Here is a 23,044-nt window from a genome sequence, read left to right as displayed (position 1 = left end):
TTTGTGGTAGTATAAATCTCCTATTCAGACAAGCCCAAAATGGCAAATAAGAATAACTCCCTCTTACCTTTAGCAATCTCTGCCCCTGCTAGTCTGGCTCGTATTAAACCATGTCTTTCTTTGAGGTGAAGGAGCTGAACCTTTGGAAACTGTGACATGTATTTGTCCAGGCTGTCCTTGAGGTATTCTAAACAGGAGAGAAATTAGCCATTTCTTATAAATGATTGGCTTGTCTTTTTAAAGCCATAACAAAGCAGTGAAAAAAGTTCCCTCTCACTAAGTTTTAAACCATCTATGAAACACACTAGTTTTTTTTTCACTTGGAGACATTCCCTTTGACTTAAATGAGCATTGGATTAGGCCTTTTAGCAGCATTGGTTCCTCCCTCCCAAACTATTTGGAAGCCTCTTTGTATGAATCATGTGTTTGCTCTATGGAGGTTTGGAACACAGCCAATTGGAAGGGACTGGGCAAAAATATGTATGCTATGGATGGGATTTTCGAAAGCTCTCAGAATTAGCCAAACTCTGCTCCTATGCAGGTAAAACTCTCATTAATGTCAATGACAGCAGAATTAGGCTATTGCTGCTCAGTTTGAAAATCCCAGCCTGTGTGACATTGGTTCCCTTCCAACCTCTGGGCATTCCCCATTGAAGCTTATACTTAACATTTCCTTTAGAACGTATAAAACCAGAATTTTCTCCTTTAAAACACCATAATTCCCATTAAAAAACTGGCTCTCAGGTTGGTTTTCATAGAGTGACTGTTTTTTGCTGTGCTTTGCAAATTTTCTGTTGAATTCCAACAGCTAATATTAATTGCTACAGTTAAACAATCCATCTGGTCTTAAATTGAATGAGGAATGCAGCATTGCTTGTCATTATTTTTCACGTGGCACTTTATATTTGTTTGACTTTGTTGTGGGAGTGAGTTTTATTGTACAAAATTCTCAGAATAAAATGTGAGAAAGAAAGATGTATGAGTTAATAGCAATCCCAGGCGTGTGTGGGTTAAATATATTGGACCAGATCTTTGCCTGAGTAAAGACAGAGTGAAATCGGAAAGAGAAAAGGAGTACTTGTGGCACCTTAGAGACTAACAAATTTATTAGAGCATAAGCTTTCGTGAGCTACAGCTCACTTCATCGGATGCATTAGCTCACGAAAGCTTATGCTCTAATAAATTTGTTAGTCTCTAAGGTGCCACAAGTACTCCTTTTCTTTTGAGAATACAGACTAACACGGCTGCTACTCTGAAATCGGAAAGAGAGAGAGCTTCAGTGAGAGTTCCTAAAGTGGAGTTTGACACCTTTCTCCTGAAGCATCTAGAGCTGGCCACTGTTGCAGACTAGGTTTTGCAGTAGATTGACCACTGAACTAATTCACTGTGGCAATTCCTGTTTATATAAATTTGCCTGAGAAAGAGCCTTAGGATTTGGCTCCTGAATTTTACATGTCCTTTTTTGCTTTACCAAAGGAAACAATTGTTTACATTTCAAAAGCCAACTCAAAATCTTGGCTTGAGTTTTTTAAACTTTGTGGACACACTAGAAGTTCTGCTTTTTCTGCCACTCCTAGAAATACAATACCACATAAAACAGTTCTCATTACTTTACCACTGCCCGTGACATTTCTATTGCAAGATGCTCAGTATTTTCATTATGCCACTGGCTGGTTAGTCCATGCAAAAGTGAAGGGAACTTTGCTAGAAAATAGTGTACAAATCTATTTATTTGCTGAAAAAATGCAAATGTCTATAACATTTATCTACTGAATTAAGTCCTTTCCCTCTCATCCTCCTTATGTCAGTTCTCTTTTTTAGATTTTAAACTCTTTGGGACAGGGATCCTGTCTTTGTTTGTACAGCACCTAGCACAATTGGGCCCTGATCTGGATTTGGTACAGGGCTTGCCATGAGGAGCTAACAATCTAAGAATTATCCCATTGTTCAATTATTCAAGGCTGAACTCTGTTGTGGAGCATTGAGAACCAAAGTATTAAAAAGCAGAGACTCAGTGGCATTGCAATTACTATGATTGTGCATGTAACTTGACTGTACATAAGTGCCTATTTAGATCAGAGATGGGCAAACTATGGCCACCAGCCAGGAAGGCTAGCCCCCAGCCCCTCCCAAGCTGTCTCCTCTCCCCTGCAGCCTCAGCTTGCTTCACCGCCAGTGCTCTGGCCGCTGCTCCTGCCGGGTAGTGTGGCTGTGTGGCTGGTTCTGGCCGGGTGGTGGGGCTGCGAGCTCCTGCTGCTCTGAGCAGCATGGTAAGGGGATGGGGGTGGAGGGGATTGGATAAGGGGCAGGGGGTCCTGGGGCACAGTCAGGGGACAGGCAACAGGGGGTGGAAATCAGGGAGCAGGGGGTGGTTGGATAGGCACAGGAGTCCGGTGGGGGGGGGGGCCGTGTCAGGGCGCGGCAGCATGGATAGGGGTCGGGGCAATCAGGGGACAGGCTGTTTGGGGAGACACAGCCTTCTCTACCCAGCCCTCCACACAGTTTTGCAACCCCAATGTGGCCCTCGGGCCAAAAAGTTTGCCCACCCCTGATTTAGATGCTTTCATACTGCACAATAGCTTAAGAGATGAAGAACAGTACCGTATCTAGCTGAGATTCCAGGGTCACTGAAGTAGGCCAAATGTAATTGAATTTGGCCAGGACTCCATGATTATCACTCCAACTGTCATGAAAGTGTTTTAGTACCTTTGGTCGGGGCGCCTATTTTATACCTCCTGTGAAAGATGGAGCCTCAAGCAACACAGTATTTGCAACACTATGGGGCATTGGTTTCATACTAATTCAGACGGAAGCATGCCATTTCCTGATTCGTCATATAATCCAATCTACTTCCTTTGGAAGTGTTCTTGAAAGTCTCCTATCCAAGCAGTACATTGGCCTCATCCTGGCTGGGAGAATCCATTCAAACTATGATTACAGCACAAGGTGGCATAGCTTCGTGATAAAAACACGGGGGCAAGTTGAAATTAATGAAGAAAATAATATTTCTTCTCCTATACAGAATTTAAATACAGAGAAGCAATTTGCTGTTTAGCCCTGGGACACATTCATTTCCTGAATTTAAAGGAAGCTTCACCTACCTTTTGTGCTGAAGTCATCCACCAGAATAATCTCTTTAATCAGGTGAGGAGGAGATCGATTGAGGACACTGTGAACGGAGCGTAGAAGAGTGGACCACACTTCATCCACAAAACACATGATAACCGTGGTAGTCGGAAGGTCATCGTGCACCAGTTGTTCTGAACACCTAAAATGTCAACAATAAAATTGAACAGCATCCAGCAGGTGATGTTTTCAATATACATGAGGTCAGAGGATTTAAACTTCTGTAAGTTTTGGTAAAACTTTGAAAGGCTGCTTGTTTTGTGTTTAGCTTGGAGATTTATAAAGTGGGTCGGTGGGGTGGGGTGGATTGAAGTATTCTGAATAATAAAGACATAACACCAATAAGGAAATTCCAGTGATACAAAGATGAGTGTTCAGGTGCAATGGATGATGATTTTTATAAGATATATACAGCTACTTGTAGTGGGGGCAGTCTCAGCAGAGAGACCAAGGCTATCCTCTCTCTCACTCACATGCATGCACACACACATACTCACAGCCCTACTTCGTACCCATCTACAGAGTGCTATGCCTGTAGTAATACCTCACAGAGGCTGCATCTACTGCAAAGTAGCCACTGTTCAATTATCTCATTTTCACGAACAAACATCCTCTAAGGCCCTGATCCCCCAAATAAGCAGATACATAGTTTTGTTCCTGGGAGTGTTCCTATTGAGTGCAATTGACTTCTCTTGTGAGCAAAGTTTCATATGTGCTTATGGGTTTTGCAGGATGAGGGGCCTAAGAACAAAAATAATGTACTCATTATTACAATGTTTGTTCCTAATGTTTTCTCCTTTGCTCATGGTATTGTGTAGCTCATGCTGCCCTGTTTCTGGCATGTCTTTGTCTTATAGCTCAAGTTGCCTTATTGCTGCCATGCCTTCATTTCTTTCTTGCTGTGTCTCTCCCCAGAGCACAGTCCCCAGCTGCTCATAAAGAAATGCAATCTACAGCCTGAACTGATATCACCACTTTTCTGTTTAAGAAACTGCTGCCTGGTCAGAACAAGCAGGGTGGGCGCAGTATTCTTGCTGTTTCTCCAGAGCGTCAGTTCCTTGGCACTTGCACAATTCTGTACTGAACTGGAAGCAGAGAAAGACTGAGAGAAATTCTGAGGATTCACAGAGCCTATGAATTCCTTGATATTCCAAACTGTACATAAATCAGCTGTATAGGGAAAAAAAATCCAATGGTACATGTAATGGTACAGGGAAATAATCACTTCCAAAAAGGACTGTTCATAGTACAGTAACAATACACAAAACACGTAGATGCAGAAGAAAACTTACCCAAAGTTTTGAGTGGACCAAAATGAATCAATCTTGAGGGCGCAAGGCGGTGGGATGATATTACAATATACGTAACTTCACATCAGTGCAATTAAATCTGTACACACATAACACACACAAAACTATCTTTGAGGTTCCATTTCTCAAACAATCTCAGAATCTAAAACCATCAAGCATTTGCTGTCTTTTGTCAAAATATGTAGGCCTTTCCTTTTCACCTGAAATTCCTCCCCCACCAGCTCAGCCTGTGAATGCTGAATGCTCATCAACAGACTCCATCCAGAGGGTCTGAATGTAGCCTACTCGCCTAGCAAACAGGGAAAGATGAAAATCAGCAGATTTGAGGGAGTGATAAAATTTCTCCGATTGCTATGAATTTGTCATCTTATTCCATGACAGTCAAAATGTGATGGCTGGGTCAAATCTGGGTCTTCAGTGCTTGAACAAAAGGTCGATGAGCAGCTTTTCACATCTTCTATTTGCAATTCAACTACTGCTTTGATATGTGCCTTAAGGGGACATTCACTCCCTAAGCTCCGGTATCTTCAAGTGGATCTTGAGGAGTACAGAGCATTTTACTGACAAATTCCTCTTCCCAGAATTATTTTATTTTTCGCGTAGAATACCTTAGCATTATTGGGGCTTGCTTGCTCTCTATTGATAAAGTGTAGCCTGACAAAGGTTTGATCTGTTTTCCTCCAGGGTAGGCCTCTTACATGTAGGATGAGCAACCAACCCACCTGCTAACTGAGAATACTACAGGAATAACGCTCTTCTTGGTGAACATAAAACAAAGAGCACCATTTGTTTTTATACTTTCCCTTTAAAAACAAGCAGGCACCAGAGCACTGTATGCCAGAATAATTTTGAAAAGTCATATTTTTTCTTATATTTGGAAATATAAGCCATCAAATTATACTTTTATTGGCTCATATCTGCATATCTCAGAGAGAAAGTGAAGTGTGGGCCATAAAAAAGAAGTATTTGCAGAGCCTATCTGTTTCTCACTAATTGAAAGTGCAGTTTTGATTTCTTTTCTAGCACTGGCTATACAAAAAATCCAGATCAGCCTCTCTAGCATTCCTTTAAGTATATCTTTCCTCCCCCTTTTATAGCATGAGAATGATTTTGTAATAGACTTACAGGGGGTTCATCTTAGGACACCAGTCATCACTGGATCAGCCAGAAGGAAATACTGATATTTGCTATGTTTTAGTTGGAAACCATCAACACATTGGCCCATGGCAATGACACAGCTTGCTACAGTGTAGGAGGTTTTGGATTGGAAGCGAATTCAGGACTCTCAAACTGGAAAACACTTACTGAATGTACCACAGGAGAGGCATTTATCACAGGGGGAGAAGAGAGAATTTGCAATCCTTCCCTGCCCTTAAAAAACTTTGTGACATGTATGATTTTGTTGGGAACCTCAGCGGAGGCAGAAGATAGACGCTGAGAGTGAAAAAGAAGGATTCTGGGTGGACTCCTCCTGAAGGTCGAAACAGCAGCCTGGACTTCTACATAGAGTGCTTCCGCCGACGTGCACGAGCTGAAATTGTGGAAAAGCAGCATCACTTGCCCCATAACCTCAGCCGTGCAGAACACAATGCCATCCACAGCCTCAGAAACAACTCTGACATCATAATCAAAAAGGCTGACAAAGGAGGTGCTGTCGTCATCATGAATAGGTCAGAGTATGAATAAGAGGCTACTAGGCAGCTCTCCAACACCGCTATCTACAAGCCATTACCCTCTAATCCCACTGAGAGTTACCAAAAGAAACTGCACCATTTGCTCAAGAAACTCCCTGAAAAAACACAAGAACAAATCCGCACAGACACACCCCTAGAACCCCGACCTGGGGTATTCTATCTGCTATCCAAGATCCATAAACCTGGAAATCCTGGACACCCCATCATCTCAGGCACTGGCACCCTGACAGCAGGATTGTCTGGCTATGTAGACTCCCTCCTCAGGCCCTCACATTACCAGCACTCCCAGCTATCTTCGAGACACCAAAGACTTCCTGAGAAAACTACAATCCATTGGTGATCTTCCTAAAAACACCATCCTAGCCACTATGGATGTAGAAGCCCTCTACACCAACATTCTACACAAAGATGGGCTCCAAGCCGTCAGGAACAGTATCCCCAATAATGTCACGGCTAACCTGGTGGCTGAACTTTGTGACTTTGTCCTCACCCATAACTATTTCACATTTGGGGACAATGTATACCTTCAAATCAGCGGCACTGCGATGGGTACCCGCATGGCCCCACACTATGCCAACATTTTTATGGCTGACTTAGAACAATGCTTCCTCAGCTCTCGTCTCCTAATGCCCCTACTCTACTTGCGCTACATTGATGACATCTTCATCATCTGGACCCATGGAAAAGAAGCCCTTGAGGAATTCCACCATGATTTCAACAATTTCCATCCCACCATCAACCTCAGCCTGGACCAGTCCACACAAGAGATCCACTTCCTGGACACTACGGTGCTAATAAGCGATGGTCACATAAACACCACCCTATATCGGAAACCTACTGACCGCTATTCCTACCTACATGCCTCTAGCTTTCATCCAGATCATACCACATGATCCATTGTCTACAGCCAAGCTCTACGATATAACCGCATTTGCTCCAACCCCTCAGACAGAGACAAACACCTACAAGATTTCTATCATGCATTCCTACAACTACAATACCCACCTGCTGAAGTGAAGAAACAGATTGACAGAACCAGAAGAGTACCCAGAAGTCACCTACTACAGGACAGGCCCAACAAAGAAAATAACAGAACGCCACTAGCCATCACCTTCAGCCCCCAACTAAAACCTCTCCAACGCATCATCAAGGATCTACAACCTATCCTGAAGGATGACCCATCACTCTCACAGATCTTGGGAGACAGGCCAGTCCTTGCTTACAGACAGCCCCCCAATCTGAAGCAAATACTCACCAGCAACCACACACCACACAACAGAACCACTAACCCAGGAACCTATCCTTGCAACAAAGCCCGTTGCCAACTCTGTCCGCATATTTATTCAGGGGACACCATCATAGGGCCTAATCACATCAGCCACACTATCAGAGGCTCGTTCACCTGCGCATCTACCAATGTGATATATGCCATCATGTGCCAGCAATGCCCCTCTGCCATGTACATTGGTCAAACTGGACAGTCTCTACGTAAAAGAATGAATGGACACAAATCAGACGTCAAGAATTATAACATTCAAAAACCAGTTGGAGAACACTTCAATCTCTCTGGTCACTCGATTACAGACCTGAGAGTGGCTATTCTTCAACAAAAAACCTTCAAAAACAGACTTCAGCGAGAGACTGCTGAATTGGAATTAATTTGCAAACTGGATACTATTAACTTAGGCTTGAATAGAGACTGGGAATGGATGAGTCATTACACAAAGTAAAACTATTTCCCCATGTTATTTCTCCCCCCCCCCCACCCCGCACTGTTCCTCAGATATTCTTGTTAACTACTGGAAATAGCCTACCTTGCTTGTCACCATGAAAGGTTTTCCTCCTTTCCCCCCCTGCTGCTGGTGATGGCTTATCTTAAGTGATCACTCTCTTTACAGTGTGTATGATAAACCCATTGTTTCATGTTCTCTGTGTGTGTATATCAATCTCCCTTCTGTATTTTCCACCACATGCATCCGATGAAGTGAGCTGTAGCTCACGAAAGCTTATGCTCTAATAAATTTGTTAGTCTCTAAGGTGCCACAAGTACTCCTTTTCTTTTTGCGAATACAGACTAACATGGCTGCTACTCTGAAACCTGAGAGTGAAAGCTTTCACTATAAAGAGAGGGATTTAAGGGGCAAAAAAGTAGCCCTACAAAGAAGACACAAGCAAGACTCAATGGACTGAGGGTGGTGGTAATAGGAGAGTAACATATAAAAAGGAATATTAAATCCATGTTTAAACTACTTAATTTTATTATCACTAGTCCAGATCTCTGGGCCTTCTTCTATCCTCTTAGGGAGCACAAAGCATCTAGAAAGTACTGGGGGATTCCTCTAGCAAAGATGAATCTGTGGATGATGCAACAGCCCCTAAGGATTTAAATTAGCCCTTAGGAGCAACCTTAAATTAAGGAATGGCATCAGTGTCTCTTTTCTTGCCTGAAGGAAAAGGGATAAGTTCCCTGCACAGGGACCGGTGGGTCCATTGTTCCTTCTCTTGATACACATTTAAAGAAGCTTAATTTCAAAATTTCCCTCAGCTAGTGTAAGTATACATGACGATTAAATGAAAGGAACCAAATGATGTTGCTTAATGTGGGACTTTCAAAAGTACACAGCGTTGGTCTGACTCTGCTTTCCTTGAAGTCAGCTCACCATTGACTTAGATAGTAACAGAGAGAAGCCAGCTGTAAACACTTTTGAACAACTCACCTTAAATGACATTTTAAATCAACATGGCTCCAAGGTCTGACACCCTAGTGATAGGTCTCTGCATTTCCATGAGGGTGACCTGCGTCTGCTTCCTAGCTCAGGGTAACATTTTCTAAAGTGTCTAAGTGAGTTAGAAGCCTAAGGCCTGGTCTAAACTATGGGGTTAGGTTGAATTTAGCCATGTTAGGTCAATTTAAAAATGACTGCATCCACACAACCAACCCTGTTCCGTCAACCTAAAGGGCTCTTAAAATCAACTTCTGTACTCCTCCCCGATGAGGATGTAGCACTAAAATTGACCTTGTTGGATCGAATTTGGGGTAGTGCGGAAGCAAATCGACGGTATTGGCCTCCAGGAGCTATCCCAGAGTGCTCCATTGTGACCGCTCTGGACAGTACTTTCAACTCCGATGCACTAGCCAGGTGCACAGGAAAAGCCCTGGGAACTTTTGAACTTAATTTCCTGTTTGGTCAGTGTGGCGAACTCAGCAGCACTCAATAGCAAACGTGACCATGCAGTCCCCCCAGAATCATAGAGCGTAGAATGTTTCTACGCTCCCCCTATCATCTACATCCCTGAGGTTATCGCAGATTAGAAGGCAAAAAAAAACCACTCGCGATGACATGTTTTCCAAGCTCATGCAGTCCTCCTGCACTGATAGGGCACAGCTTAATGCATGGAGGCATTCAGTGGCAGAGGCCGGAAATGAATTAAGTGAGCGCAACGAGTGGGGGCAGGACGCGATGCTGAGGCTAATGGGGGAGCAAACAGACATGATGAAGCATCTGTTGCGGGAGCAAACTGACATGATGAAGCATCTGATAGAGCTGCAGGAAAGCCAACAAGAGCACGGACCCCCATATAACCGCCTACCCTCCTCCCCATGTTCCATAGCCTCCTCACCCAGACGCCCAAGAACACGGAGCGGGAGGTCACTCCACTCCAGAGGATGGCCCAAGCAACAGAAGGCTGTCGTTCAAACAGTTTGATTTTTAGGGTGGCTACAATAAGCAATGTGGCCTTGTCCTTCCCTCTTCCTCCACCCCACCCGGGCTACCTTGTCTGTTATCTCATTTTTTTAATTAATAAAGAAAGAATGCATGGTTTCAAAACAATAGTTACTTTATTTCGAAGGGGGGAGGGTGGTTGACTTACAGGGAATTAAAATCAACAAAGGGGGCGGGTTTGCAAAAAGGAGAAACACACACAACTGTCACACTGAAGCCTGGCCAATCATGAAACTGGTTTTCAAAACCTCTCTGATGTGCAGCGTGTCTTGCTGTGCTCTTCTAATCACCCTCGTGTCTGGCTGCTCAAAATTGGACGCTAGGCAATTTGCCTCAACCTTCCACCCCACCATAAATGTCTTCCCCTTACTCTCACAGATCTTTCTGAGCACAGAGCAAGTAGCAATAACAATGGGAATGTTGGTTGCGTTGAGGTCTGACCTAGTCAGCAAACAGCACCAGTGAGTTTTTAAACGTCCAAAGGCACATTCTACCACCATTCTGCGCTTGCTCAGTCTATAGTTGAAATGCTCCTTACTACTGTCCAGCCTTCATGAGCCATGGGAGCAAGGGGTAGGCTGGGGTAGGTGTGACCATGCGGTGCTGCGGCTGGGAGAGCAGCCTGAGGCAGAAGCCTCCAGATCGCATGATATTCCAGGCAGGACTGAATCTCCATGAGATGAAACTTAAAGAAGAGAATGACCTGGAATCTCTGGCTCCCATTCAGTGCTCTTAGAGGAGAATAGAGGTGTCTGTCCAGGCACCACTGATTGACCTCACCGACGTCTGCCAGGAGCACCCAGGAGACTTACGACAGCTATCAGTCCTACTGCACCATTTGCCACGAAGGCAAGGAGCTGCTGCTGTGTAGCGACGTATTGTGACGGTGAGCTGAGTGGGCTCCATGCTTGCCATGGTACGGCGTCTGCACAGGTAACCCAGGAAAAAAGGCGTGAAACGATTGTCTGCCGTTGCTTTCACGGAGGGAGGGAGAAGGACCTGATGACATGTACCCAAAACCACCCGTGACAATGTTTTTGCTCCATCAGGCATTGGGAGCTTAACCCAGTATTCCAATGGGCAGCAAAGACTGTGGGAACTGTGGGATAGCTACCCATAGTGCACTGCTCTGTAAGTCGATGCTACCCACAGTAGTGAGGACGCACTCTGCCAACTTAATGCGCTTAGTGTGGACATACGCAATCGACTGTATAAAATTGGTTTCTAAAAATCGACTTCTATAAAATCGACTTAATTTCGTAGTGTAGACATACCCTAAGACACGCTGAAAGTCAGTGGGCTCTAGCAGCCTAAGTCACTTGGGCACTTCTGAAAATGTTACCTCAGTTCTCTTGATTCATGAGTTTGAGAGTACAATGGAGTCAGAGCACTCAATCCACACTGACAAAAGAGTGTCTAGTGACACCTCCAGATGATTAAAGACTGTTGGTGCCCTAAAACGTCATCTTTTGCTGCTAGAATGGTGGCTGAGATGCATGACTTTGCTAGCATGTATACCTGGTTGCCAAGATGCAGAGTGGAATTTAGGAAATGATGCTTTTCTACCAAGCGAGGTTGTTTTTGGTTGGGCATGCTCAGGATCAAATCCAGGTTAATGACAAAGCCCACGTAAATAGCTATGCAGAGAAAGACTACAATGGTAGTTAGGGGAAGGGGATTGGAATCATACCCACCAAGTTCAGAGAAGTTGGAGACCAGTTATGCAGTCCTTCCATGACCCCTGTGTACAGTAGCATCCATTGTCTGCTAGCCAACTGCCACAAATGGGTTTTGTCCAGTACTTCATTTGCAAATCCACTGGCCATCCCACTGTGTGTATTCCAGATCTCTCTTTGCATGGATTCTTGGGATCTTTCCCATTCCTGTGCTGGTCCCACTATACTTGGGGCCTCCAGTGTACTTCTGCACCTGGGTGGATTTGGTCCTCAGTGAGTTTTTATTTTTATTGTGTTAAGGGCTAGAAAAACAAAAGTCACTCATGGAACAAGTTCCTAACAAGTCACTCATGGAACAAGTTCCAGGTTACTGGGGTTCAGTTCACTAGCTTAGTACGAGGTAGCTTAGTAAAGAGGTATGGCTTTAAAAGGAAGCTGAGGTGTAAATGGAAAAGATTAGGAGATCTCAGAGAAAAAAATGGCAATTTTATCAAACAGATTCTTTAATACATTCATTGCACTGCGAGCTGTTTGAAAACTGGGCATGCAGTATTGCTTCCTTGCCAATGGACAGTGAGCAAAGAATTTGGATTGACTCTAGCTGATGTGGATTGAAAAAAAGGCATCCACTTAAGTGGTTATGGATTTGTAATTAGCAACTGGCCTATCCCAGTTGGTACACACTTTTGCGCATGGTTGCATCTTCTTTTTCCACCCAAATTATTATCCCAACATCAGACACCACTGGTTAGAAAGCGTTGCAGAGTATGTTGATGGGAAATTTCAACTTAGGAACCACATACTCCATGAGTTAAACAAAGAGGAAATCTTTGCCCTCTAGAAATGGAAAAAGCTACCAGCAAAATATTCCAGACAACTTTCCATGTAGCCAGGTATGGTTTTTGTTATCTTTTCAGATACCATACTAAGCTGTAATATCAGATGGGCAGTTTGCCTAGGTGCTATGTTGCCTACAACACTCCCATGTTTGGCCATGGTGTTTTCGGTGATAACAAGGTAGAGATGCCCATTTTCTAGCCTTACCGGGAGATCTGACCCATCACTAAGTATCTTACAGTTCTATAAAATACCTGTTATATGCACTGATACTACTGGAAGGAGAATATCCTGATTTTGGTCTCTGTGGTCTTTTGTTTCCTTCAGGTGACACTTTACAATTATTTCAAGACAAAACTTTGTTCTATGAAACATGAGTGTTGCCTCTTTGCTCTTTATGTTTGCCTCATATCACTTGTAGTTTCTCTGTCTTGCTGTGCTTCATAGAATACATAGTGAAAAATCAATCATAGTTTTTTCCAATGTCTCATCACTTCAAAGGTACGTTACACATTGTAGCAATTTACCTTTGATCATGGAGCCAACTTCAGAAGTGATGTGTAAAGTGCTATAAGTAGCACTCGGGAGGAGTAGTGAATCCTGCTATAAATGCATACAACTGCTATTGAAATCAGTGAGCAAATGAAGTTGCAGCAGGCTAGTGCTCAGGGAGTCTAAATGTAATGCAGTTTTACTTCTGGGAGAATTCTGCACTTAAAATTGTACACCAAAAAGTTAAAAATTCTGTGCACGATATTTTAAAATTCTGCAAAATCCTTTATATTTTATTTATCAAAATAACACAATATAATCATGCCAGTTTCAATTATTTTGGTAATTTATTTCAGAATATCTTTTAGCAAGTATATCTGTAACAATACAGACAACAAAAAAGATTCAGGAAATGCTTTTTGACAAATAGATTCCTTACTAGGCATATTAATATGGGACTTTGTATTGTAGTTTAAATGAATTATTACTCAGAAACGTATTTCCTGCACCCCTCAGAAGCAGTGCAAAGGTTTGGGGGAGTTGGGGTAATGGAGGAGCTGAGGGAGAGGGAAGTAATTGCTGGGAAGGAGCCTGGGAGTGAACCTGGAGGGGTCTTGGGAGTGGGGCAGAGAAGTATGGCACAGGTTTTTTTGAGTTTTTTTTGGGGGGGGAAGGGATTGTTAGGGAGTTGGGGAGCCTCCCTCATGTAGACCCTGGCTGACCCCTACCCTCTCCCAATCAGTCAGGCACATCTGTCCTGTCCCCGTGTATCCCTGCACCCCCATTCAGCCAGGCATATATGCACATGTCCCCATGTGGCCGTGTACCCCACTTCCCTCTGTCCCAATGTATCCCTGTATCCTCGCTCCGCCAAGCATAGCTGTCCCTGTCCCCATGTGGCTCTGTATCCCCACACCCATTCATCCCCAAGCTCAATAGTGTCGCCCTACTAGCTCCTGTGCCCCTGCCCCAATCCGTCCCCCCTGCTAGCCCTTCTGAACCCCAGTATGTGTGACCCCTCCAGCAGCCCTGTGGGCAGGGAATTGTGAGGAAAGCAGCCTTTGCCCCCTCCCTCTCTACAGCAGGCTGCTTCAGCCTATGAGCCAACAGCCCTCTCTCTGGTGCCCATCAGCCCCGGTGGTCAAAAGGTATAATTGCAGCTTTCCTTCGCCTCACCGTCAGAATCAATTATTCCGCAGGGGGGAAAATCTGCACAGGATGTTAATTCTCCACTTGTGCAGTGGCACAGAATTCCCCCAGGAGTATGAAATGTAATGTACAATAACCAAGAGACTAGGAGAGAAGGTTGCAGTGAGAAAAGCAGCTAATAGGGAGATGTAAAGAAGTATGCAGCAGATTAAATTACGTCCCCAGCTTTAACTTGCACCTTCTTCCAGGTTCTCTATATGTACATTACAATTCACTATGTCAGAGTCCCTTAGACTCAATTAGACTCTATCAAACCTACTGACCAGCAAAGTAACTTACACATCACCTATGTATTTGGACCATGGACTTTTGCATCTGGAGCACAAAAATGAAATTTCCAGGAGCATCTGCAAATTTCAAGGAAATGTTCGGTTTTACTGCCAACAATTTTAAAAACAAAAATATACATTTTTGCACTGTGCAGGCATTTAAACTTGAAATGCACAAACTTCTGTCTTTCAGAACTGCCCTTGGCTATAACCAAGAAAGTGAGCGCCAAGGGATCCTTCACTAGACTAAGAATGCCACTCAGTGGTCATTTAGATTAATCCTAGGCAAGGGTGCATTACCTAGTGGATATCTCAAACAATATGTCAAGTAGAGTATGCACACTGCTATTTAATAATCCTACTAGTTAGCACTTACATATTAGTTTTCATCTTCAAAGCATAGTAGACATATCAGCCAACTAATCCTTACAAGGCACTTGTAATAGCTGAGTATAAACTATTACCTCCATCATATATGTTGAGAAATTGAGGAAAATAAAAAGATCAGACAGGGAGGCAATATCAGAACAAGGATGAGCCCTCATGAGCTACCAGTTACCAGTCCTGTGCTTACACCAATTATGAGACAGAATTCACTTGGGAATCAAACATCCATATGCCAAATGTATTTGATTTTGCTTATGATGCCCTTAAATGCTGGGTATTACATCAGATAAACTGGGTAAAATGTTCCAATGTGCTCAAGTACTATTTTTAAAAGTGACTTAAGCACAGTGAAAGTCAACAGGATTTATGTTTCTATGTGCCTAAGTCTCTTTTAAAAATAGGATAGAATCTCCTAACTCCCTTAGGTGCCTCTGAAAATTTTATCTACAGTGTGATTGGTCCATTAGTTGAAAATATAGAGATATTTTATTGATACTTTTCATGGGGCTAATAGTGCACTGCAGTTTTAAAAGAGCACTTGACTATTTAAAGTTATGGGATGTTTATATAAAAGTTAAAAGCATTCCAGAAAGCACATCATGATCAAATCCTTTTGATCAATACATAGTTCAAACTTGCCTAAGATAATTTATGCAGGGGGAAACAGATCTTACCCAGCAGGCCTTGTATCCTCAATGGCTCGGTCTACAGGGATCAAATCACTCAGATAGACATTGAAGTTTCCTTCCTTCCATCTACTTTTTGCTTCTTCTTGCTTATCATCAGGGACTGCAGCAGGATGCCCAAACTGACCGGGAGCTTTGGGATCTCTTGGGGAAAGTGTTACATCAATTGTTAAGACTTTGTGCATCCCAGTGTTCCTTGTAAAATGGACTGTATAGCTGCTTCGATTTATTTTCCTTAATTGCTCCTTATCAGCTAAACTGACGTAAACTTTTGTTAGCTCTGGACCTTCAGTCAAAATTGCTTTCTTAGTTAGACCATTAAGCACAGCAGTCTTGGTTACAGAGTTCACGTTAGGGGCATCCTCACTTTTGTTGCTAATAACTTGCTGTTCTTTTCTCATTTTCAATCTCATTGTAAAATTTCTTTTAGAATCAGCTACAAGATTCTGGGTTGCTGGGATGTTGATTTTTATCCCCTCTTTACTAATAATGACAAACTGATTTTCAGAGAAAGTTAGTTTCTTTTCATGAGCAGCTTTTGTTTCGTCTTCCTTTGGCAGCTTTCCCAGTCCTGTTGGCTTTGCGGACAATCCCTTTTTCTCTGCACTGTTTGCAGCAGCCAGTTTGCTGACAGGTACATCCAAACTCCTGTTTGCTTTGTATTCAGTGCCATCTATTGCTTTCACCCCAATCCTGTTTTGCTTTATAGGAATGATTTGCCCAGGAACTGGCAAATCTAGTACTGGGGGTTTGTTCTGAGGTGCCTTGGGATTTGCTTCCGTTTGCAATTCCTGTTTTAATCCAGCCAAAGGGATTTTCTCTGTAATCCCAATTTTTAAATTGCCCTCAATACCCTTTGATGCCTTAGTTACAAGTTGGTTCTCTTTCTGTGCAACTTTGTTTCTTACAGTAGCTGGGCTGTGTGTTAATTTGACTACTGATCTCCCTGTTGCTGTAGCTAATGGGGTCTGCTGAAGCCTTTTGGGAACAGTTTGCTTTGTTCTCAGCAAGTCTGTGGAGTTTACAGCTTTTACATGCTTTTTTCTCTCTTTCTTTTCCATGGGAACAGAGGGATAGGAGCTCAGCAGTTTCAGTGAGAATGTCCCAAATGGAACAATCATTTTCTTATAGGCCATGCTTCTCTTTTCTGTTGGTTTTGGTGTTCTCTTTTCATTCTGTTTGTCTATTTCATTTTCAGCCTCTACCACTTTCTCTTCTATATTTCTATATTTCTCCTTACTAAATCTCCCCCTTTCAAAGCCTTTCGGGTGAGGTTTTGGTTCCCTTCTGGAGCCTTCAGGGGTCTTCTCTAGGTTTCGCCAAACTTTGAATCTTTCCCTTTCCCTCCTGATCATCTCATCTTTCAGAACCTTGGTGTTGATCTCACTGAATGAAAGCTTGAGAGCTGCCATGTCAAAGATCAACCAAATGACAGAAGCAACAAATATAAAAGCGAGAGCTCTCCCACTACCTCGGAAAAGCTTCCGGATCTTGTTCATCTTTAAAAGTTTGTTTGTCTTCTTTATTGCGCTTGCCCCCCGGGCCTCTTACCTTAGCGAGCTAGCAGTCCCTGCTCCCTGGAACACGTCTGACTAGTGATCCAGGGGAAACCTCAGATCCTGCTGCCTGTCAGTCTTTGCCTGCGTGGCATTTTACAGCGGGGCATCTGCGTCTCCTCAGCTTTTCATGATTAATCCAGCGGCATTTCATGTAATCTACAGTAAACACAGGCATTAGGTCACTGAAGAAACAATAAATACAAGTTCCATGTTATATTCCCATTGCTTTTCTTGTTTAACTATTATACATGTTGCCCCAAGAGAAGGGAAAGGTTGCAGATCAGATGTTTTTTCTCTCCACCCAGCTCTCATTCCTCCTGCTGTAACTCAACACCTCCTCACATAAGGAAACTACTTCAGTCCATTACCCAGAAAACTTTTTGTGCAGCTCTTACCTTCCGAGTTCTTCTGTATATTAACCATTTATATAGCAACCTATCCAGAGGCAATACTTTAGTTCCTGTTTCGTACACTTTCTTAGAGTATTAAAAGTTAACCCTTCATTAACTCTTCTTGTCTAAGGTAATGTTAATACCACACTGACTGACCTTAAGTAAATAATAAATTAAAAGGACAACATTTTATCTCCAGAATAACTCTAAATCAATGGATAAATATAGCTCAGTATCTCATTTAGATAATGTAGCAAAAATTCGGCATCTGACCACAGTCTATCTTCATTAGAAATAGATAACAAAAGGATAATAATTAGAAGTACAGCTGCAGTATTTTAGTGAGTATTCGTATTTCTCCTGCTTCATTACAGAAGGCAGATCTACTTGAAGTAAATGGATTAGCTTAAAACTTGGAAACTTCTTGTTCATATACTTGAATTGTGGGGTGTAGCAAGCTGCAGGGTGAAGAAATCTGCTCTATATAGGGTCCAAGGAAGTGAAGGGCAAAAAAAATGGACATGCACTTTCAGCAGAATGAGCCAAATTTTCCCTGTTCCTGCACAAAGATGCAAATGGGGAAAACAAAGACAAAGGCTCTACAGCTTTCATACCACTGAAAACCCATTACAGTATGGGGGAAAAGCTAGTGATCGCTGGGGGACGCTGGGCATATGTCCACTAACTTCAGACTGGTCAGGACATCCATGCATTGTGCCTTGCTCTCCATGCTGCGTCCAGTGCTGCCACTGTACCGCAGCATAGCTCACACCACAGCCAGGCTGCCACTAGCTTCCACCCTAGGACTGTACTCTCCCAGGCCCTTCAGCCAGACTAGGGGTGAGGGTAAAGTAGGAGGTGCAGTGCTGTGGTTTACACCAGCATTAACTTCCTGTTCTGAACAGCATAAATATTGGTGAATTCACTGCCAGGTTCCCAAGGAAGCAAGTCATGCAAAGAAGAGCCCTGGAGACTATACCGTAATATCCCAGGAACTCCCCGCCCCACAGTGCTGTCCATTAATACCTGTATAGCACCATAAATGTACATCACACTTTACGGTGCAGAAGGTGGATTCACTGCCCCAAAGAGCCTATGAGCAAAGGCTCAATTCAGGAAAGCATCCCTGTAGATGAGGAAAAACACTGCTGCACATGCCAAATCAGAATCTAAATTAAAAAGAGAACAAAGGAGGGGATGACAACACTGGGAGGGGCAACTGTTCACCTTTTGTTGCCAGATTTGGCTAGATTTCACATATTTAGCACACATTTGCTCTTCTTTGCAGCACATATTAGAGGAGCACATTTGGCTGTTTGTTCCTATTTTACAATACCAACATCAGTTACAGGGAGGCAACCTCACTGAAATCAATAGGACTTAATGAGGTGGACTGAAAGCAGAATTTGTCCCTTGGAGTGCTGCGCCATGACAGGGTCTTGATTTGGTACGGTATAATTCTATAAGGAAAAAGCTGAAGGGAGCAGAGGAGCATTTAAAGTTTTTTAACTGTAGACATGGGAACATATGATTTAAAAATGGCTTTTTTTTACTTTTACATAAATAAGGAATCCTAAATAACTAGGGTCCTACCAAATTCACGGTCCATTTTGGACTATTTCACGGTCATATGATTTAAATAATGGTAAATTCCATGATTTCAGTTATTTAAATCTGAAATGTCAGCGTGTTGTAATTGTAGGGATCCTGACCCAAAAAGGAGCTGGGGGTGGTGCTGTTCCACAGGGTTATTGTGGGCGGGGAGAGTTGCACTACTCCTACCCTTACTTCTGTGCTGCTGCTGGTGGTAGTGCTGCTTTCAGAGCTAGGCAGCCAGAGAGCGGCGGCTGCTGGACAGGAGTCCAGCTCTGAAGGCAGAGCCGCCACCAGCAGCCACATAGATGTAAGGGTGGCATGGTCTGGTATTGTCACCCTTACTTCTGCGCTGCTGCCTGCAGAGCTGGGCCCTCAGTCAGCAGCCACCCCTCTCCGGCCGCCCAGCTCTGAAGGCAGCAGCGCAGAAGTAAGGGTGGCGGGGGGATGGTATTGCCATCCTTACTTCTGCACTGCTGCTGCTGGGGGGCGCTGCCTTCAGAGCCAGGCACTGGGCAACAGCCGCCACTCTCTGGTTGCCCAGTTCTGAAGGCAGCGCAGAAATAAGGGTGGCAATACTGTGACCCACCCCTAAAATAACCTTGCGAGCCATCTGCAACTCCCTTTTGGGTCAGAACCCAAGTTTGAAAAACGCTTGTCTCCCCTGTGAAATCTGTATTGTATAGGGTAAAAGCTCACAAAAGACCAGATTTCACACTCCGTGACGTGTTTTTCATGGCCGCGAATTTGGTAGGGCCCTATAAATAACACAGCAAGAGAAGGAAAAAAGCTGAGCAAAAGCACCTGAGCACAAACATATCCACCTACTAGAACACAGAGCCCATTGGTGCAACTGCAAAAAAAAAAAAAAAAAAAGAAGGTAGGCGGGACCAATGGATTGAAACACTGGGGGAGGGGAGGGAGCTGGCTTCACGGTTGCACTCACTTCTACAGATGAATTCTCACATCCTCCACTGATACCATAAAGTATGTGTGTGAGCAGGACTTGGCTTGTGCGTGTATGTGCCTGGCACTGTGTCCCCACCCCCCAGATCTGTGTCACTCTCCATGCACTGTGTCCCCTAGTGCTCTATGTCCTGTTCCCCCATGTGCTGTGTCACCTCCCGCCCACCCCCCATTGGTCTGGAACCCCTGGTCTCCTCCAAAGCATTCTGTGTCCTCTAGCTCTGTCTCCCCATGTTACATCTTCCCCACTCCACTTCACAGCCAGTCTCCCCAGTAGGGTATGTCTGACCCTCTCCCACTAGTAACTTTCTCCCTACCCTACCATACCTGCTAATATTTGCCCTCCGCCTCCTTCCATGTGCTCCAGGCCGGTAAGGAGGGGATGCGCCTGTTCCAGGTTCCTGCTCCTGCTGCAAGAAACAAGGACATGGGTCCCGTACCTCTGGTTCCCTCTGCTGGCTGGATGTGGCACTACGTTACCTTTGAGGTGGTAGGAGGAGCTCTAATCTCTGTTCATCGTCTGTTGGGGGCCTGGGGAGGAAGAGCAGGAGCTTGCTTAGCAGCTGCTATGCACTTTAACACTTTTGGGGTCAGAATGGCAATGTCTCCCAGCCAGCAATGGTTCAAACTTGGGGCAAACAAAATATATTGTTGATTCCTTCTGTCTGACAGCTGGGGAGAGAGGGAAATGTCTCCTTTGGCCTCTGAGGTGTTGGCACTTATGATACACATTCACTAGTGACTAGGGTTACTACCTGGCTGGTATTTGACTGGCCTGGCTGGGTTTTTTTTTAGGGATTTGCCAGTTGCTAGGAAAATAATTTAATCTTTTTTATGTGGGTCTAAAGATTTGCATTATTATCACAATACGCTGGGATATCTACTGTTCAAACTTTCTGTATGCAGCTAAAGATGCTGAAGTGTTCCCACTTTTACAGTTTAAGTGATAACAGATCAAAACTGTTGAAAATACAGCAGCTGTCTGCCCACCAACACACAAGCACACCGTGTGAGAGGGGTTGAGTCATGCGAGAGTGAGGAGATGGGTGATGTTATCAATCTTAATTATCTGTGTTATCTCTCTAGATACTATAAGTGGCTGTTGCGGGAGGGTTACAGAGTTGCCTTGTGGTTGGGGTTATGGCAGGCTTGCTTTCAGGGGGTGCCTCTTTTTTTTGCATTTTAATCAGAGGTGCTGACTTTCCAAAGTGCTGGGGGGTGCTCAACCCCTGGCTCTGTCCCAGGCCCCACCTCCACAACCTCCCTTCCCCCAAGGCCCCACCCCCACCCTGCCTCTTCCCTCCCCTGCTCCACCCCACCCCATCTCTTCCCACCCAGTTCCTCTCCCTTCCCCGCGCACGCTGGTTCCTTGCTCCTCCCCCTCCCTTCCAGCCTCCTGCATGCCGCGAAACAGCTGATTGTGGTGGGCGGTAGGCACAGGCAGGGAGCGGGAGGTGCTGATCCACGGAGCCTGCCAGGGGGCAGGAGGCTCTGGGGAAGCTCATAGGGAGGCTGCTGGTGGGTGCTCAGTACCCACCATTTTTTTCCGGAGCATCCAAGGAGTCGGCACCTATGAGTAATGACTCTAACCAGTCAAGCTAAAAACTCTTAACAGGATGCCTGACTCCCAGAAACTCTGCAATCTGACTTCTGCCAAGTGCAGACAGGTGCACCAACAATCTGACAGGAGGGAGAAGGAAATCCTGTAATTATGGCATTACTGTGTGGTGACCATGTGCCACTGTATTCCTTGCACTTGTTTCCATTTTCAGATTGTTATTAGTTCTGTCAATGCCAATCTGAAAATCTTATCAGCTCAACCATTGATTGCAGGAATCATCTCTGATTTCCTTCTTGGTTTGATTCGGTTAGCCACCAATATAAAATAAATTATACTGTTTTTACATTCATTAACATGCAGAAGCTAAATGCAAGGAAGGGGTTGCCAGGAATTAGCAGAAAGGGATACACTTTTTTTCTTTTTCCCATTTGCTTTAAGGTACAAGTCAATGTTGCAGTAAGTTGAATCATTAATATTTGGTCCCAGTATTTTTGTGTAATAGTTGCTATCGGCCATCATATATTAAAAGGTGGTGGATGACCAAGTTACTCCTATCTTTGGTCATGATATACTGATTTTTTTTAAATGGATCTTCCAATGGATCTCCTCACTGCTACTTGCTTTTCCAGACTTAACTCTGTCCTCCCAATAAGGACTTACAGAGGCTTTATCTGCTACCTACTACAGTACACTTATTATACTAGTGGCAGCAGAGGAGTGGTGCAGCTTCTGGATCTGGAGTGGTGTAACCCTTGTGTGCAATCTTGATTTGATCCTGAACAAAGCCTGCTTACTCAGACTTTGGGGGGGAGGGCATGTAGAATATGGCCCCTTGACAACAAGCAATGGAGCAACAGAATGGCTTTCTAGTCCCCTCTAAAGTTCCTCTGTAAAAAGCTAATCATACAACCTTGCAAAATTCCCATGAAAATTTACCAGCCAACACAAAAAGCTACTTATCATTTAGGAAATTAAGGATACAGTTATTAAAGTGAAAGAGTGAAAATCTTGCGCTGGCTAATCTTTGTAGATTCTTCAAAAGCTGGTATGAACAAATAATTTAAAAGCAATACATTTCTGGAAACCCAACAAGATTCAGTAGCAACAGAGAAGGAAATGAAAAAGAAACACACCACTGTTGGGGCAGCCAAACACAGTAAAAATGCATGTGGAAAGTAACAGAAACTAGAAAAACCAAGATGGAATCAAATCAATTTCTTTTTGAGGGTTAATAATCCCAAATGTCTTACCTTTCGAAGACTAGAATGAGCTTCCAAGATGCTGCAGTTCTGATATTTTTCCAACCCTTTCCTTTTAAAGGGAAAACTTCCCAGATCTGCCTGGCCTAGCTTGATTTCAATGGGACTACCTCATATGGGTAAAGCTGTGCACATTCTTAAGTGTTTTCAGGACGGTACCCTATAGTTAAAATGGAAGCAAGGTTAAGAGTATGTATCTGTTATTAAAAGGTTATAAAAAACCCATCAACGATCATTGTGGTTAGCAAAAAACAACCTTTAGAAACAGAGGAAGTAATATACAAATATTTTCCGCATGGAAAT

General features: G+C 43.7%; 1 protein-coding gene across 2 annotated transcripts in view; it reads right to left on the bottom strand.

Annotated features, from left to right (window-relative positions):
• GALNT5 (polypeptide N-acetylgalactosaminyltransferase 5) overlaps window positions 1–17,355 on the bottom strand; it is a 52,476-nt gene extending 35,121 nt beyond the window's left edge. Inside the window, exons 1-3 of one of the 2 annotated variants that reach the window (XR_006277954.1) lie at window positions 15,400–17,355; window positions 3,102–3,268; window positions 68–187 (exon numbers count right to left, since the gene is read on the bottom strand). Coding sequence is in view for 1 of the 2 variants with exons in the window: in XM_038422138.2 (XP_038278066.1) it covers window positions 68–187; window positions 3,102–3,268; window positions 15,400–16,910 (1,798 nt within the window). In the remaining variant the exon portion in view is untranslated. The remainder of the gene's footprint in view (window positions 1–67; window positions 188–3,101; window positions 3,269–15,399) is intronic. The other variant, XM_038422138.2, reaches the window with a different exon arrangement.
• Window positions 17,356–23,044: the final 5,689 nt, after the last annotated feature.

The sequence above is a fragment of the Dermochelys coriacea genome, chromosome 11 (genome assembly GCF_009764565.3).
Source record: "Dermochelys coriacea isolate rDerCor1 chromosome 11, rDerCor1.pri.v4, whole genome shotgun sequence".
In the NCBI taxonomy this organism is placed as follows: Eukaryota; Metazoa; Chordata; order Testudines; family Dermochelyidae; genus Dermochelys; species Dermochelys coriacea.
The sequence above is the reverse complement of the archived record's forward strand: the minus strand, read 5'-3'. Positions and strand labels throughout refer to the sequence as shown.